The following is a 19,683-nucleotide window of genomic DNA, read 5'->3' as shown; positions in this document are numbered from 1 at the left end:
CTCAGCCCATATGTTGCTGTAACGCAAATAGAAGTTTTTCTAATAATATCAGAGATTAGGCATGGAGCAGTAATAGGCTGAACCTAAATCATCCTTCGTGTGTTCCCCTTCTTCCTGAGTTTTTCATATTTTGGGAAACGGCAATAGGGTTGAGTGGGAAAGCTGTGCGTATCATCATTCCCTTATCCTCTATCTATTACAAAATGTTTAATGCTTGAATGGCTCATTTCCCTTCAAGTGAGGCAATATTAAATATCATAACTGGGTCTTCATGCAGTCTTATTTCAAGACAATTTGTAACTTCTACTATAAAGTTTTAGGTTTGTATACTAGGTTTGTTTATTGTATGACCAACCTAAAATATTTTACAACAACAAATATATAACTATGAAAATTATAGGCGTGAGGCACATTAATTTACACTCTTTTCTATTAGTTTCCTTCTCAAGAACTTAGGAGCAGAATATTTAACTGTTTGTCTCCCCCTCACACAAGTGTAACTATAAATTGTGCTCTATTGTTGAGAAAATATGAATTTTAGCTACTTAGTAAACTTTTGGAATGCTAAACTAAAGCCTATTTTGTGTATTTTCAGAAGCCAACAATATTATTTTGAAAACCTTTTTTCATATAACCTTTTGTCATATCCTTACAAATCATTGAATGAATTTTGAATTTCCAATTAAATCACATTATGGAAAATATGTCATATGCACAATTCCTTACATATTAATGGATATAACCACAGAGAAATGATTCAAATATTGAAAACTAAAAAGAAATTGTTGAAACTAATTGTATTTAGAAAAAGTATCAGTCCCTGCTGATTGGCAGGATTAAATTTATCACAATGTCCTTATTAATCAAAGTATCAATAGATTGAACACCATTCCTATAAAAATTTAAATGTTAGTTTTCATGGGAATAGAAAAAAATAAGCTTTGTACTGACATACACACAAAATACATTGGCAATCCCAAGTAATGCCGAGGGGAAAGAAAGGAATTTGACACATGACATTACCCAATTTCAAACTATTGCAAAGTTAAGAGCAATCAAAACACAACATTTAAAAATATGGAGAGCTCAGACATAAATACAATCAGCAAGAGTGGTTTTTGAAAAAGTGTCAGGAACACAGAATGGAGAATGGACAACTTATTTAAGGTATCAGAAGGATCAGAAATATGCCTCGTGCCTATAATTCCTTCAACTGGGGAGACAGTCACTGGAGGCTCAACGTTCAAGGCCAGCCTGGGTAAAATGTTAGTGACTTGCCATCTCAACAAACAAGCTAGGCATGATGGTTCACATTTTGATAAAAGCTATGTCATAGGCATAGGCATAAGTAGATTGCAGTCTAAGGCACTCCTAAGCCAATAAAAACCCTTATCCTAATACTAAGCTAAAAGTAAAAAGCACTGAAGAGCATCTCAAATGGTAGAGTGCCAGGCCCTCAAGTATAAGACCCAGAACCTCACCAACCAAAAATTCCCAGAAGAATAAAGTTAGCCTTTGTTACATGCAACATGCAGAAAAAAATGAATTCAAATTTAAAGATGTGAACGTAAGACTTCAAACTGTGAAACTGCTTGGGAGAAACCCAGGGAAATTGCCCCCAGCAGTTACACGGACAAGGATATCTTAGCTATGACCCCTTTTTTTAGTGACAACTTTTTAACCTTTTAAAAATTACTATAAAATGATGTACAGAGGAGTTATAGTTATACAACTCACCGACAAGTTGCCTTGTTCATTTTTCCACATAGTATCTAGTGAGTACCACTGCTGTATTTGTTGACCCTTTGTCCCTCCATATCTGTGCCCGCCTTAGCCTCCCAAAGAAAGATAAATGAACAAACAGAAAACAACAACAAAGGAAAACCTATTTTTTCATTTCCTGGAGTTCATTTTGATAAATATTTTATATAATCAAATACATATAGACATTGTACTTTTGTGTTAACTCCCCTAAGAGTAATCTCCTCTGGTCTCACTGCATGTGAAGGCCTCGAGTCCTTATTATTTATCATGTCCCAGTGTATTTTAGATCTAGCTCCTGCATATGAGAGAAAGCATGTTCCATTTGTCTCCTTGAGCTTAGCCTATCTCATAAACAGGATTTGTTCTGGGCCCATCCATTTCCTTGGAAATGGCACAGTATTATTCTATTGGTTGTATAAAATTCCATTGTATTTAGGTACCATGGTTTTTGGATCCACTCATGTATTGTAGGGCATCTGGACTGTTTCCACAAGTTGGCTATTTTGAATACTGCAGCAATGAACATGGATGTGCAAGTGTGTCCACAGTATCCTAGCATATGATGTTTTGGCCAGATGCCCAAGAGTGGTATGGCTGAGGGAAGATCGATGTTTAGTTTTTTGAGGAACCTCCAGACTGCTGTCCAGAGTGGTTGTACTAGTTTACATCCCACCAACAATGAAGTAGGGCTCCTTTTTCCCCAACATCACTGCCAGCATTTGCTGTTGTTCAAGTTCATGATGTTGGTCAATCTAATTCGGGTGAAATAGAATGTCAGGGTTGTTTTGATTTGCATTGCTTTATGGCCAGGGATGATGAGCATTTCCTCGTGTGTTTCTGGGCTATTCTTACCTCTTCTGAGAAGTCTCTCCTTAGCACCCTTGTCCATTCAGTGATTGGTTCATTGGCTTTGAGAGGAGTTAGTTTCTTGAGCTCCTTGTATGTTTTGGATACGAAGCCTTTCGTGTGTTTTGGGTAAAGATCTCTTCCCAGTCTTTTGGCTGTCTTTCTAGTTTAATAACTATTTCCTTTGCTGTGAAGAAACATTTTCTGTTGATGTAATCTCATTTTTCCAGTCCCTATCCTATCTGCTGTGGCCCTGGGGACTCTTCAAAAGTTTCTGAAGATTGCCAGAAGTTCTGGTGTTTTTCTTACCTTCCCCCCCTTTGCAGTAATTTCAAAGTTCTAGGTGTGACATTAAGGTCTTTAATCCAACTTGAGTTGATATTAGTGCATGATGACAATCAGGGAATCACTTTCATTTTTCTGCATATGGATGCCCAGTTTTCCCAACACTAATTATTGAAGAGGCTATCTTTTTTTTTTTAACCATATATCTTTGGCTTCCTTATCAAATATTGGATAACTGTAAGCATATGGTTTTATTTCTGTGTCTTCCAGCTTGTTCCACTGATCTTTGGGTCTACATGTACTGTATGACATCATGTATTTGCTGCCTGGCATATATTGGTTTAGAGTTAGGCAACTTTTCCAAGTATTTCAGTTTAATTATAAAATGCTTTTTTTTTTTTTTTTGGTCGTGGGGCTTGAATTCTGGGCCTGGGCTCTGTCCATCAGTTCTTTAGCTCAAGGCTAAGCTCTACCACTTGAGCTACAGTGCCACTTCCATAAAATGCTTTTTATCACTGCAAATTTTATTTGTTTGGGTTTTTAAAACTGTATTTTACTTTTTGTTTTGATTGAACCTAGGACATTTCACTTGGTAGACAAGTGTGCTACTGAGCTACATCCCAGCCCTTAAATGTAAATTTTAAAACTATAATATTAATAAATTAATTTTAGAGTTAGACATTAAGTGGAAAGTTTGTGATGCACAAAGCATTTTTGAATAATTTTTATTTCATCACATAAATTATCTCCCACAAACTCAGAAATTTAATTAATCTCGATGGTATGGCCATTGCTTGTTTACCAGTTAACAGTTATATAAAACTGGCCTCTTTGGAGGTTGAAATCTAGAGGTCATGTCTCTAGAGAGCATCAGAAGTTTGACCACATAAGTTCCTATTAAAAACCTCCATATTTATAAATAATTCAGAACCAGAAATACTCATACAATACGTGGAATGGACTAAGAAATAACTTTTTGTATTTTATTTCCTGAAGAAAGAAGCAGTATCAAGGATTAATCAAGTTTCTTTAAATTCTACAAAGTAATATTCATGTTAGTGAAGTTACACTCATATCCTCACTTCTCAGGTATCTTTGAATTTATTAACTTATATATTTCTCTCACTAAAGTAATAAATAATTCATATAAGTACCTAAAATATACTTCAAGTTTTCAAGTATGCTTAATGATTTATGGCATATTTATAGGACAAACTGATAGTTTCAGATTTGAGTTTTTATTTTGGGTCATTGTTCTTTTTAAAAATTACACTTTTATTATCTTTAAGTAGTTGTACAAAAGATTTACCGTTTAACAATTCAGTTTATAAGTACAATGGTAATTGTTCTTAAAACTCTGGATATCTGTTTATATATAAGCCAAATTAGAAGTTTGAAGCTATCAAGATTGAAATATTCCCTTGAAACTGAGCAACAGGTCCAATGAAGTATTTCTTGAGCTGGATCTGAAAGGCTAACTAAGAAACCCAGAAGCAAAAGAAAATTGCAGTGACATTTCATCAAAACAAACTGAGTTTGTTTACCCTTTGTCCCACCTTTACTGTGTGCCCCCTTTACCCTCTGTATTGTGAGTGTCAAAACTCAACTTTATTTTACCATGTATGTTGATCAAAATAAAAAAGTCCCTTTAATACCAAGTGGACAAAAAGAAACAGCAAATTAAAATTTCTAATATGTCCATTATTATGGACAATTACTGATAATTGATGGATTTATGAAGCATTGCCATCTCCATGTATTGCTATCTTATTTTAATGATAAGGAATTGGACGTCACACTCATTCTGGTGTATTTTTAAACTGAGAACCAAATAACTTGATAATGTCACTGAGAAAATAAAGGAGGATCATGAGTGAACCTTGAACTTTTTCTTCTGAACAAGAATATTCATTAGGTTGTCAGTCTGAGAATACAATTGTCATGTGAATTTAGTATGGGGACATTAAGATTTCTTTAAATTTAAATGGTCATATGTACATAGCTTTTGACCTTTTCTGCTTGTCCTAGACTTACACTAGTTATTGCAAATAAGGAAAACCATGGGGCCTATGTTTCTTTGGGCTGGCTGACTTCACTTAATATAATTTTTACCAAGTCTTTCCATTTCCTAACAAATGGGGAAATGTCATTCTTTCTGATGGAGGCACAGAATTCCATTGTGTATATATACCACATTTTCTTGATCCATTCATCTACTGAGGGGCATCTGGGTTGCTTCCATATCTCAGCTATGGCAAATAATGCTGCAATAAACATAGCTGTGCTGGTAGCTTTGGTACAGCCTTGATTGTGATCATTTGAGTAAATGCCCAAAAGTGGGATTGCTGGGCCATAAGGGAGCTCTATGTGGAGTCTTATGAGGAACCTCCATATGCACCCCAGGATAGGGACACAACTGTTTTTTTTTCCTTGCTATTGTTTTTAATGTATGTATAATGTAGTATGCGATTTTTTTTGTTTCTTTTATATGTTCTTCCCCCACGGTATAACCCGTTTTCACTGAATTTAATTCCGGTGCCCTGCATCTTGTATATATATTTTTGTAATTTGGGGAGGAGAAGGGAAATAATAAAATGATGAAATAAGGATACAAGTTGACCCATTGTAACAATGAGATATGCAAAACACTATGTTGAAAATACACTTTACAACTTCGGCAGGGTAGGGGAGAAGGGGAGGAGATGTGGAGGTGGGAGGGAAGGGATGATAGGGGAAAACAAAGGAGGAGGTAACGATGCTCTATAAGAATTGTACTCATTACCTTACTCATGTAACTGTAATACAGTATTTTTACAATAAGAAACTTTTAAAAAAGATCCAGAGCTAATGTGGAATTTTCATTAAGAAAATCAAAATTGTAGTTTATTTTAATGTAACAATTTGATCAAGTAGCATTGCTTTTGACAATTAAAATATTCTCTCTGCACAGTAAGTTCAAGTCATGTATAAAAATTAGGCTAATAAATCACATATGATTCAAAGGATTCAAAGAAAATAAATCAATGTAAAATATTTTGCAAAACATACTGGAAGGTAATATAAATATGTCAGGGTAATCAAACCATTTTACTATTCCAAGAGAGAAAATTTTTAAATTTCAAATAAATACTATACAAAATACTAATGGAATGCAAATGATATTTTTACATAATATTAAGACTTTAATAATATTATTACCAGTTACATATTTAATGCAAATGAAACAATACTGAGACTATATAGTTATGTGTCACAAGAATTGCAGTTTGATTTATTAAAGTTGTCATGGAAACACTTTCTAAAACAATCAGACACAGGAAGGGACACTCAAATTCACTCTTGATTCCTAGATCTTACCTAATGAGTAGCATCTTTCTAATTTTTAGACCCAGAAAGATGACAATAGAGAATCTATCTTACTTAGAGTGCCTGACATAATTGTTGTAAATAGAAGGAAATGGCGAATTAATCCTACTATGAGTCTATATACATTTACTGGAATACAGTTTATCCACTTATTCTATCCTGAGATACTAATGAGAAGCATACACTGATACAATGTCTGCATTTTGTTTGTAGTGTTAAGAATTGTCTGCATTCTTCTTGTCATCATTTTAACACAGGGTTACCACACCACCTAGTCAGACATGAACAATATCACCTTCTTCACAGAGTTCCTCCTCATGGATATCTCCAGCTCCCAGAAGCTATGAGTTTTACAAAGTCTGGTGTTTTTAGCAATTTATCTAGCAACATTAACTGGGAATCTAATAACCATTACTGTAATTGTGACAGACACTCATCTTCATTCTCCAATGTACTTTTTTATGAGCAATTTATCCCTCGTAGACCTCTGTAGCATCTCAGTTACTGTTCCCAAATCCATTGTGAATTCCATGACAGGCAGCATGACCATCACCCTGAGAGAATGTGCTGCTCAGATTTTTTTCTACCTACTTTTTGCCACTGCGGAGTTTGCCTTCCTTGTGGTCATGGCCTTTGATCGCTATATTGCCATCTGCCACCCTCTGCACTACGGACTCATTGTCACGCGGAAGATGTGTGCCCAAGCAGCAGGTGGCTCCTGGGCCTCTGGTCTGGTCTATTCTGCTGTCCACACCTGTGCCATATTCAGACTTCCATTTACGAAGACCAATGTGATCCAGCAATTTTTCTGTGATATACCTCAAGTTTTGAGAATAACATCTTCAGAGGTTCAATTTTCTGAATTTATAATCATTGCTGTTAGTTTGTGCCTTGTCTTAGGATGTTTTTTCATTATGATTATATCATATGTTAATATATTTACATCTGTGTTGAAGATGCATTCAGTGGAAGCCCGGAATAAAGCCTTATCCACATGTTCCCCACAATTGTTCATCCTCCTTTTGTTTGCAATTTCTGGCTCTGTAGCTGTCTTAGGTCCCATTGAGGAGAAAGCATCCCTTAAAAATCTGCTGACAGACATGTTCTATACCATAGTGCCCCCTTCATGAACCCCATCATCTAGAGCCTCCGGAACAGGGAGATTAACTCTGCTGTAAGCAGAATGCTCACTAGATCATCTCAGTTCCTAATTAAAGATTTTCTAAAAATCACTTAACAATTATTTGAAGGCTGTCTTACTTGCTGTTGAAATACTTGCTGAAATTTGAACTGATACCTGTGAGCCATCCCTTTTTAATGTGTGTTTAGAATTTGGTGTGTAGATGTGTTATAGTTATTTTTTAAGACGTTAGTTTGTAAATTTGTGATAGCAAATAGACATGTATTCTTTGCTTTCCTTAGTTCTCCTTAGTTCACCTCAGAAAAGCCTGAGTAACATTACCAAAAAATTTAAAAATATGTGTGATGATTGTAGAAACCTAAAGCTAGATCCTTATATATCACCATGCACCAGAATCAACTCCAAATGGATCAAAGACCTCACAGTCAAAGCAGACACTCTGAAAACATTACAGGATGGAATAGGAAAAACCCTAGGTCTCCTTGGAACAGGTCACAATTTTCTTAATAGAGACCCGGAAACACAACAAATCAAAGAAAGGTTGGACAAATGGGATTGCATGAAATTTCAGAGCTTCTGCATGGCAAAGGATATAGCTAGGAAGATCAATAGAAAGCTCATAGATTGGGAGAAGATCTTCACTATCCATACAATGGACAAGGGTCTCATATCTAAAATATACCTGGAACTCAAAAACTTAAATTCCCCAAGAACAAATCCTCAAAGAAACAACTGCCTAATAAACAAATGGGCTAAAGACTTAAAGAGAAACTTCTTGGAAGAGGAAAGGATGGCCAATAGACACATGAAGAAATGCTCAACCTCTCTAGCCATAAAAGAAATGCAAATCAAAACAACATTGAGATATCACCTCACTCCAGTTAGAACAGCAAAAATCAAGAACTCTAACAACAACAGATGCTGGAGGGGATGTGGACAGAAGGGAATCTTACTGCATTGTTGGTGGGAGTGTAAACTTGTTCAACCACTTTGGAAAGCAGTATGGAGGTTCCTCACGACTCCACATAGAGCTCCCCTATGACCCAGCAATCCCACTTTTGGGCATTTACCCAAATGATCACAAACAAGACCATACTAAGGCTACCTGCACAACTATGTTTCTTGCAGCATTATTTACCATAGCTAAGATATGAAACCAACCCAGATGCCCCTCAGTACATGAATGGATAAAAAAAATGTGGTATATATACACAATGGAATTCTATGCCTCCATCAGAAAGAATGACATTGCCCTATTTGTTGGAAAAAATTATATTAAGTGAAGTAAGCCAGGCCCAAAGAAATATAGGTCCCATCGTTTCCTTTATTTGCAATAACTAGTATATGTCAGAGACAAACAGAAACTATAAGACAAGTTAATGTTAAGTGAAATGAACCCCAAGATAAGGATTCACATGTTTATTTTTCTTGCGATTGTTTCTCACATATTTATAAGATGTTTTCCTTGTTGCTTTTTATGTACCTCCCTCAGGGTATAAGCTATGCTTTCACTGTATTTGATGTTGATATAATTTGTGGAGGGGAAGGGAAAAAACAAACTGTTTAAATAGGGTTACAGGTGGACCCATTACAACAATGAGATGTACAAGACATTGTGTCAAAAAACGAACTTTACATCTTTGGCACGGTGGGGGGGGGGTTGGGAGTGGGTGTGGGGGTGGTAGGGGTTGTGGGGGTGGGAGGCAAAGAAGGGAAGGGATGGTATGGGGAGACAAAGGAGGAGCCAACAATGTTTGATAAGAAATGTACTCACTATCTTGCGCATGTAAGTGTAACCCCTCTGTATGGTATTTTTACAATAATAAAAAAATAAAAATATGCATGATGATTTTAGGCTGAAAACAAAGGAGGCATTTAAATGAGAAGATGTCCATGCACTTTTATGTTAACAGGTGTCCCTTCCTTTAGAAGAAATTCTGGGCGTTGGATTTTATCACCTTGAGGGAACCTTGTTGTGTTAGAGAACTCTACTGTTTACATTGCATTTTATGCTTTCTCTCTTCATACAGGAGTGTATGGTATAGAGATTACAGTAGGTAGACAGCAAAGCAACTGAGAAAATTTGTAAGGATGCTTAGTTGGAATCCCCCCCAGATCCTTGGAGCACAGTTCCCTCAGGCTCCTGAACCTCCTATAGCTTCACTCAGGACATTATCCTCCAATACCAACTATGTATTGGAAGTTTTTGATTTCTGCCTGGTTTCCAGATGAAAAGATATGTGTTATGCTTGATTCTTTCAAACTTGCTGAGTGTCAAAGATGAAATTAGACCACAGTGTGGAGAAGAATGCAGAGAGGAAACTATACTAATATAGGTATAGTACTGGTATTTATCTAGACGGTAACAGATAATGAATGTATTGTGAGATACATCATGTGATACATACAAATTGTTTTGTTTTCTTAGTTTCCAAAGCTGAGCTTTAATCCTGATGACTGAAAAATGCACAGAGCTCTTGGCTCTTAAGTAAGCTCATGCTGTCTGCCTTTTAGAATTCCTGTCTTGAAATGGCTTAGAATTTGTAACGTGATGCTCATGGAGCATCAGTGTAGAACTGATGTCACAACAGTCAAGTCATGAAGTGATGGCCACACTATATCAGCACCTTAATCCAATATAGCAGTAAATAGAGTATGTATATTCTGAGCCTGAGCCTCACATCACCCAGTAGTAGCAATGCTAGTGAAGTTCTGTAGTCTAGTCGTCTTTCTCTGAAAATGTTCCTTTTTTGTGCCATTCTGAGGCTTGAACCAAGTGCCTGGGTATCGTCCCTAACCATTTTATCCCTAGCAGATGGTCTCCACTGCTACAGCTATAGCTCCACTTCTGGCTTTTTGCAGTCAGTTGGAAAAAAAGAGTCTCAAAGACTTTCCTGTTCAGGCTGGTTTTGAACTTGGATACTCAGATCTCAGCCTGCTGAGTAGCTAGAATTACAGGTGTGAGCCATGAGCACCTGGCCTTTGTGTATTCTTTATTAATGTATGATCATGAGTTAAGTATTGTTTTCAGTCATGAAAGTCAAGTTACTTCTAGGAATTGTCTTCTTGGATTTCTTGAGGTTATTCCTTTACTAACTTTTAGTTGAAAAATAACAGCTGTGTATATTTGTGACATATGATGTGATGTTTGATATGTTTAGAAGTAAAATGTTTACAATGTCACTAAGAAGTATATTGCATTTACAAACAAAAATGGATAAAATGTTAAACAGTTTTGAAATATTTCATGCATTGTTTATTACAGTCACTTATTAGTGCAATAGATTAGTAAACTAATTATTCCTATGTGACAGAAATATTTTATCTTTAACATCTCCATTATCAATTCACTGTTCAAGAAGATGTGTACTCATTGCCTGACTTATGTAATTATAACCCCTCTGTATATCATCTGTAAAATAAAAATTTAAAGAGAAGAATTCAGCATCTGGATTTATGAGATCATGAGTAATTTGTTCCCAAGTATGTGGCTTGGATCAGGTAGCATAATGTCCTTTAGGCCCATTCATGTTTCAGCAAATTACAAGTTGTTATATCCAAGTCCTAAAACTGAAGAATATTCCATTGGGGTTAGGTACTAGATTTTCCTAGTGATGGACACTGAGATTTGCTTTCACACCTCTGCTATTTCAAGCAATACTGCAATGATCATGAGAGTGCACATAAGGCTTCAGTACACTGATTCCCATTTCTTTGATAAATGCCCAGAAATGGAAGTACTGGATATCAAAGGACTCTTGTTTTTTAGTGTTTATCAGGAATATCCAGTTTTCCATACTGACTAAATACCCAGTTACACTATCAACTGTACACATAGGTTCATTTTTCTTCATACCACAGCAACAAATGTCAACTTTCTTCACTGTAAAATAATCATTCTAACAGGTGTAAATTTTAGTTTTAGTTTGCTACTCTGGAGGATGAGTGATGATCCATTTCATATATCTCCTTGCTGTATTTTGCTATCATCAAGCAATTTCACTCAATATAGTTTTGGCATAGAACTTGAAATCAGGTAGTATGATGCCTTCAGCTTTGTTACTGTTTTTTAAGACAGATTTGAATATGGGCATCTTTTTGGTTACACAGGAATATTAGGACTTATTTTCCAAGTGCATGCAAAATAACATGGAGATTTTAATAGTTATTGCAGTGAATCTTTGGGTAATGTAAATGTTTTGATGGTGTTAAATCTTCCAATACGGAAGATGGATAGCTTTTTCTATTTATATAATCCATAACTTCTTTCATCAATGTTTTCAGTATTCAAATCTTTTACCTTGTATGTTAAATGCACATATCCCAGGAGAGGTCTTCTTGGAACTGGTGGTATTGTCTTCATTTCCACTTGCTCCCTTATTCTCAGAAACCAATTCCTACCTTCTGTTCACAAAACATTGCCAATTTGTCTTTATTCTGAATTTCAAATGCACAGTTTATTTTCCACAAAACATTTACTAGTGTTTAAAAAGTATTTATTTTTGTAATCCTGTTTATCCAGTCTTTCTTTGATTTGATGTGTTTCTGGATCTTTATTTAGGAAGTATCAACCTGTGCCAAGGAGCCCTAGTGTTTCCCCTATTTCTTCCTGTAATATTTTCAGGATATCCAATCTTACATTGAGATCATTGATCCATTTGGAACTGATTCTAGTGCAGGGTTATATGTAAGGATCTACACTTAGTTTTCTACATGTGTGTGGCCAATTCTGTCAGCACCAGTTCTGGAAGAGGATCTCTTTCTTCTGTCTTTTGTTTTTGGCTCCCTTATCAAGATTAAGTTGCCATAGGTCTGTGGGTTCATTTCTGGGTCTTCAATTCTATTCCATTGGTCCTCAGGCCTGTTCATGTGCCAGTATCAAGCTGTTTTTATAAATAACTACAGCTTTAGAATAGAATTTGAAGTTTGGTATTGATATTCTTCCAGCACTGTTCTTTCTGTTATGGATTGTTTTTGCTATTAAGGATTTTCTATTATCCTATATAAATTTTTGGATTGCTTCTTCTATTTCTCTCAAGAATATTGTTGGGATTTTGATGATATTGCATTAAACTGCAGAATCTCTGCATGGCAAAGATTTTCACTAACTATAAAACAGACAAGGGCCTCATATTAAAAATATACTTAGAACTCAAAAATTAAATCCCCCAAAAGCAAATCCTCAAAGAAACAACCACTTAATAAGTGGGCTAAAGACTTAAAGAGAGACTTCTCTGAAGAAAAAATAAGAATGTCCAATAGACACATGAGGAAATGTTCAACATCTCTGACCATAAAAGAAATGCAAATCAAAACAACATTGAGATCCCACCTCATCCCAGTTAGAATGGCCATTATCAAGAAAACTAATAATAGCAGATGATGGTGAGGATTTGGACAAAGGGAATGCTACTACACTCTTTGTGGGAATGTAAACTTGTTCAACCACTCTGGAAAGCAGTGTTGAAGTTCCTCAAAAGACTAAACATAGAGTTTTCCTATGACTCAGCAATCCCACTCCTGGGCTTTTACCCAAATGATCAAAAACAAGACCACACTAAACTACCAGTAGAGTTATGTTCATTGCAGCATAACTAAGATATGGAATCAATCCAGATGCCTCTCAGTAGATGAATAGATCAAGAAAATGTTTTACATACACAGTGGAGTTCTATGCTTCCATCAGGAAGAATGACATTGTCCCCATTCATTAGGAAATTGAAAGACTTGGAAAAAATTATATTAAACGAAGAATGCAGACCCAAAGAAACACAGGCTGTATGGTTTCCCTTATTTATAATAACTAGACTAGGTCTCTTAACAGAGGATCACAATAGCTCAATAGCTAGATGCATATTATCATACAAAATGAACTCCAAGAAGTGGTAACAGAGGTTTTATTATTTTATTTTATTTTTTTGTGAACACACTGTACAGAGGGGTTACAGTTACATGGGCAAGATAATGTGTACATTTCTTATCAAGCATTGCAGCCTCCTCCTTTGTTTACCCTTCACATCCCTTCCCAGCCTCCCCCCCCAATCCTCCCTGCCTTCCCCCACCCCCGCCATCAACGTTGTAAAGCTCGTTTTGACATGACAACTTGTACTTCTCATTGTTGCAACAGGTCCACCTGTATCCTTAAACAACTTGTTTTTCCCCATCTCCTCCACAAGTTATACTGACATCAAATATAGTGAAAGCAGGGGTTATACTGTGGGGGAGGGACATACAAAGCAACAAAGAGATAATCTTATAAATGCGTTAGAAACAAATGCATGAAAGAAAAAAACATTAAAATACATATCTAAGGGTTCATTTTCCTAACATCACATTATCTGACCTTTTCTGCTTGACTCATACATATACTAGATATTGCAAATAAGGGAAACTATGGGACCTATGTTTCTATGGGCCTGGCTTACTTCACTTAATATAATTTTTTCCAAGTTTTTCTATTTCCTAACAAATGGGGCAATGTCATTCTTTCTGATGGAGGTATAGAATTCCATTGTGTATATATACCACATTTTCTTGATCCATTCATCTACTGAGGGGCATCTGGGCTGGTTCCATATCTTAGCTATGGTAAATAATGCTGCAATAAACATAGTTGTGCTGGTAGCTTTAGTGTAGTCTTGTTTGTAAACATTTGGGTAAATGCCCAAAAGTGGGATTGCTGGGTCATAGGGGAGCTCTATGTGAAGTCTTTTCAGGAACCTCCATACTGCTTTCCAAAGTGGTTGAACAAGTTTACACTCTTACCAACAATGCAGTAAGGTTCCCTTCTGTCCACATCCCCTCCAGCATCTGTTGTTGTTAGAGTTCTTGACTTTTGCCATTCTAACTGGAGTGAGGTGGTATATCAATGTTGTTTTGATTTGCATTTCTTTTATGGCTAGGGAGCTCGAACATTTCTTCAAGTGTCTATTGGCCATCCTTCTTTCTTCTTCAGAGAAGTTTCTCTTTAAGTCTTTAGCCCACTTATTTATTGGGGAATTGTTTCTTTGAGGATTTGTTGTTGGGGATTTAATTTTTTGAGTTCCATATTTTAGATATGAGACCCTTGTCTGTTTTATGGCTAGTGAAGATCTTCTCCCAATCCGTGGGCTTTCTATTGATCTTGCTAGCTATGTCCTTTGCCCTGCAGAAGCTCTGCAACTTTATGCAATCCCATTTGTCTAACCTTTCTTTGATTTGTTGTGTTTCCGGGTCTCTATTCAGAAAATTTCGGCCTGAGCCAAGGAGACCTAGGGTTTCTCCTATTCCATCCTGTAGTGTTTTCAGAGTGTGTTGCAACAGAGGTTTTATAATGTACTGTTTGCAGTTATTTCTTTTTCCCTTTTACTTTATGCCCTGTTGTCATTGTATTTGATGTTGGTACACTTTGTGTTGTATATAATTTTATCTGATTTGTGGAAGGAAAAGGGAATCAAAGAAATGGAGGAAGAAAGGGTGAACCAATGCAACAGTGGCACTCACTAGCAGCATGTTGGAACTGAACTTTACAACTTGGGAGCAAGGGGAGTCAGCATGGTGGGGAAAGCAAGAAAAAATGAGAAAGGGGGTAACATTGTTCAAAAAGAAATGTACTCATTACCTTGCTTATGTAATTGTAACACCTCTGTCCATCACCTTTACAATAAAAAATATTTATTTTTGTTTGAGAATGCTTATAACTGAAGTAACCCAAATACCATTTTATAGTATCAAATTAATTTCATAAAAATATTTTGCAAATGTGAAACCCTTAATGTAGAGCTTTTTAAATTTTTTTGTGTACTAACTTGTAGATGTTCTTTTCATTATTATTATAAAGGTGATATACAAAGGGGTCACAGTTACATCAGTCAGATAATGAGTACATTTCTTTTTTAATATTTTTTGCTCTACTTCAGCTAGATTCCAATTCCTCTTTTCAGGTTTATACAATTAACTTTTATTTAGCACTTTCACTACAGAAAACATGGGTAAGAAATAAAGAATGAAGTAACCACAGCCCCAAGCAGTTCAGTTGGACACTGTTATCTAATCTTCCATGGCTGAACACCAATAATCTCTTTCAGGTAACTGAGATCATATGGTATATGTTATGCTTTTCCAAAGGTTATTAATTCACTAACTCAAAATCCCAATATTTTGATAACCAAGAATAAACTATACCAGTTCATGTTGGGGAAAAAATTGCAATCCCAACTTCCTGGGGACACACATTTCACTGAAGACAAACATGGCAACAGGCTTCTAGACAGAAGTATTGGCAGAGTTACAACTAAAATACTGCATTTCTTTTATGCTCAATTTAAAATGAGAAGAAAGTAAGATAAACTAAATATTTTCTTTTTTTTTTAAATTTAATTTAATTTTATTTGTGAACATACTGTACAGAGGAGTTACAGTTACATGGGCAGGATAATGCGTACATTTCTTACCAAGCATTGCAGTCTCCTCCTTTGTTTACCCTTCACATCCCTTCCCAGCCTCCCCCCTCCCCCCCTAATCCCAATCCTTCTCCTTCCCCTCCTTCCCCCCCTTCCCCCCCCCCCCCCGCACCAACGTTGTAAAGCTCGTTTTGGACATGACAACTTGTACTTCTCATTGTTGCAACAGGTCCACCTGTATCCTTAAAAAACTGGTTTTTCCCCATCTCCTCCACAAGTTATACTGACATCAAATATAGTGAAAGCAGGGGTTATACTGTGGGGGAGGGACATACAAAGCAACAAAGAGATAATCTTATAAATGTGTTAGAAACACATGCATGAAAGAAAAAAACATTAAAATACACATCTAAGGGTTCATTTTCCTGACATCACATTATCTGACCTTTTCTGCTTGACTCATACATATACTAGATATCACAAATAAGGGAAACCATGGGACCTACGTTTCTTTGGGCCTGGCTTACTTCACTTAATATAATTTTTTCCAAGTTTTTCCATTTCCTAACAAATGGGGCAATGTCATTCTTTCTGATGGAGGCATAGAATTCCATTGTGTATATATACCACATTTTCTTGATTCATTCATCTACTGAGGGGCATCTGGGTTGGTTCCATATCTTAGCTATGGTAAATAATGCTGCAATAAACATAGTTGTGCTGGTAGCTTTAGTGTGGTCTTGTTTGTAAACATTAGGGTAAATGCCCAAAAGTGGGATTGCTGGGTCATAGGGGAGCTCTATGTGAAGTCTTTTGAGGAACCTCCATACTGCTTTCCAAAGTGGTTGAACAAGTTTACATTCCCACCAACAATGAAGTAAGGTTCCTTTCTGTCCACATCCCCTCCAGCATCTGTTGTTGTTAGAGTTCTTGAATTTTGCCATTCTAACTGGAGTGAGGTGATATCTCAATGTTGTTTTGATTTGCATTTCTTTTATGGCTAGGGAGCTCGAACATTTCTTCATGTGTCTATTGGCCATCCTTCTTTCTTCTTCAGAGAAGTTTCTCTTTAAGTCTTTCGCCCACTTATTTATTGGGCAGTTGTTTCTTTGAGGATTTGTTGTTGGGGGGTTTAATTTTTTGAGTTCCAAGTATATTTTAGATATGAGACCCTTGTCCGTTGTATGGCTAGTAAAGATCTTCTCCCAATCCGTGGGCTTTCTATTGATCTTGCTAGCTGTGTCATTTGCCCTGCAGAAGCTCTGCAACTTTATGCAATCCCATTTGTCCAACCTTTCTTTGATTTGTTGTGTTTCCAGGTCTCTATTCAGAAAATTTCGGCCTGAGCCAAGGAGACCTAGGGTTTCTCCTATTCCATCCTGTAATGTTTTCAGAGTGTCTGCTTTGACTTCAAGGTCTTTGATCCATTTGGAGTTGATTCTGGTGCAGGGTGATATATAAGGATCTAGCTTAAGTTTTCTACATGTAGTTAACCAATTTTGCCAGCACCATTTACTGAAGAGGTTGTCTTTCTTCCATTCTATTGTTTTAGCTCCCTTATCGAAGATTAGATGGCTGTAGGTCTGTAGGTCCATTTCTGGGTTTTCAATTCTATTCCATTGGTCCTGAGGTCTGTTCTTATGCCAATACCAAGCTGTTTTGATTACTATGGCTTTATAGTAGAGTTTGAAGTTTGGTATTGGTATTCCTCCAGCAGTGTTCTTTCCGTTGAGGAGCGTTTTTGCTATTCGGGGTCTTTTATTGTTCCATATGAATTTTTGGATTGCCTCTTCTATTTCCTTGAAGAATGAGGTTGGAATTTGGATAGGTATTGCGTTGAATTTGTAGATAGCCTTGGGAAGTATTGCCATTTTCACGATGTTAATCTTTCCAATCCAGGAGCATGGGAGGTTTTGCCATTTTTTAAGTTCTGTGTTGATTTCCTTTTTCAAGATTTTAAAGTTTTCATCATAGAGGTCCTTCCTTCTTTAGTTAAGTTAATTCCTAGGTATTTTATTTTTTGTGGGGCTATTACAAATGGAGTTGCTTTCCTAATTTCAGCCACACTTTTCTCATTGTTGGCATACAGAAAAGCCATTGATTTTTGGGGGTTAATTTTATAACCTGCTACTTTGCCAAAGTTTTGAATCAGCTTGAGTAATTTGGGAGTGGAGTCTATGGGATTCTTTAAATACAAGATCATGTCATCTGCAAAGAGGGAGAGTTTTATTTCTTCTTTCCCTATTTGGATCCCCTTTATGTCTGCATCTTGTCTTATTGCTGTAGCTAGGCATTCTAATACTAGATTGAAGAGAAGTGGAGAGAGTGGGCATCCTTGTCTTGTTCCTGAGTTAAGAGGAAATGGCTTTAGTTTTTCACCATTGAGTATAATGCTGGCTGTAGGTTTGTCATATACAGCCTTTATTGTATTGAGGAATGTTCCATGGATTCCTAATTTTTCCAAAACCTTCATCATAAAGGGGTGTTGGATCTTGTCGAATGCTTTTTCTGCATCTATTGAGATAACCATGTGGTTCTTATTCTTGCTCCTGTTGATTTGATGAATAATATTAATTGATTTGTGTATATTGAACCAGCTTTGCATCCCTGAAATGAATCCTGTTTGATCGTGGTGTATGATTTTTTGGATGAATTGTTGAAGTCGATTGGCCAAAATTTTGTTGAGAAGTTTTGCATCAATGTTCATCAAAGAAATGGGTCTATAGTTCTCTTTCTTTGATGAGTCCCTGCCTGGTTTTGGGATGAGGGTTATGATGGCTTCATAGAATGTGTTCGGTAGAGAGCTTTCTCTTTCAATTTCATTGAAGAGTTGGAGGAGTATTGGTGTGAGCTCTGCTTTGAAGGCCTTGTAAAATTCCGCTGTAAAACCATCTGGTCCTGGACTTTTCTTAGCTGGGAGGTCTCTTATTGCTGTTTCTATTTCAATGCTTGATATGGGCCTGTTAAGCTGGTTTAACTCATCTTGGTTTAGTTTTGGCATGTCAATATTTGCTAGGAAAAGGTCCATTTCTGTCAAGTTCTCAAACTTATTAGCATAAAGTTTTGAGAAGTATTCCCTTATAATGTTCTGAATCTTGGTTGTTTCCGTGGTGATGTTTCCATTCTCATCTCTGAGTTTATTAATTTGGGTGTGTTCTCTTCTTTTTCTGATAAGATTTGCTAAGGGTCTGTCAGTTTTGTTAAGTTTTTCGAAGAACCACCTCTTTGTTTTGTTGATTCTTTCTATAGTTTTTTTGGATTCTAATTCATTTAATTCTGATTTAATTTTGATTATTTCTTTCCATCTACTGGATTGGGGTTTATCTTGCTGCTCTTTTTCAAGGAGGTTTAGATGTGTCATTAAATTGCTAGTTTCAGATCTCTCCAATTTGTTGATGTAGGAGCTCAGAGCTATAAACTTGCCTCTGAGTACTGCCTTTGCTGTGTCCCAGAGGAGCTGGTAATTTGTGTGTTCATTTTTGTTGAATAGCATGAACATTTGAATTTCCTTTCTAATCTCTTCCATGACCCACTCTTGATTCAGCAGTGTGTTGTTCAGCCTCCATGTGATACCGGACTTTCTTTGGTGGCTTTTGGTGTTGAGTTCTAATTTTATTCCCTTGTGGTCAGAGAGAATGCAAAGTATAACTTCAATGTTTCTGAATTTAGACAAGTTTGCTTTGTGGCCTAAAATGTGGTCTATTTTAGAAAACGTTCCATGTGCTGCTGAGAAAAACGTGTATTCAGATGCTGCTGGGTGAAATGTTCGGTAGATGTCTGTTAAGTCTAGTTGATCGATGCAGCTGTTTAGATCTGCGGTTTCTCTGTTGAGTTTTTGCTGAGTTGATCTACCTAGTGTGGAGAGTGGTGTGTTAAAATCCCCAACAATTAATGTCTTTG

At 36.4% G+C, this 19,683-nt stretch overlaps 1 protein-coding gene across 1 annotated transcript; it reads left to right on the top strand.

The window, feature by feature from the left end:
* Positions 1 to 6,803: 6,803 nt before the first annotated feature.
* On the top strand, positions 6,804 to 7,391 carry LOC122103930 (olfactory receptor 14I1-like). The gene has a single exon (XM_042674615.1). It carries the CDS (start codon positions 6,804 to 6,806, stop codon positions 7,389 to 7,391), a length of 588 nt encoding a protein of 195 aa, XP_042530549.1.
* The last annotated feature ends 12,292 nt before the right edge of the window (positions 7,392 to 19,683 follow it).

The sequence above is a fragment of the Dipodomys spectabilis genome, unplaced genomic scaffold, assembly GCF_019054845.1.
Source record: "Dipodomys spectabilis isolate Male_0828 unplaced genomic scaffold, ASM1905484v1 ptg000019l, whole genome shotgun sequence".
In the NCBI taxonomy this organism is placed as follows: Eukaryota; Metazoa; Chordata; class Mammalia; order Rodentia; family Heteromyidae; genus Dipodomys; species Dipodomys spectabilis.
This window is presented reverse-complemented; position numbering and strand designations above follow the sequence as displayed.

Excerpts from the sequence above, each read along its gene's own strand:
- LOC122103930 (XM_042674615.1), top strand. The coding sequence starts at position 6,804 with ATGACCATCACCCTGAGAGAATGTGCTGCTCAGATTTTTTTCTACCTA.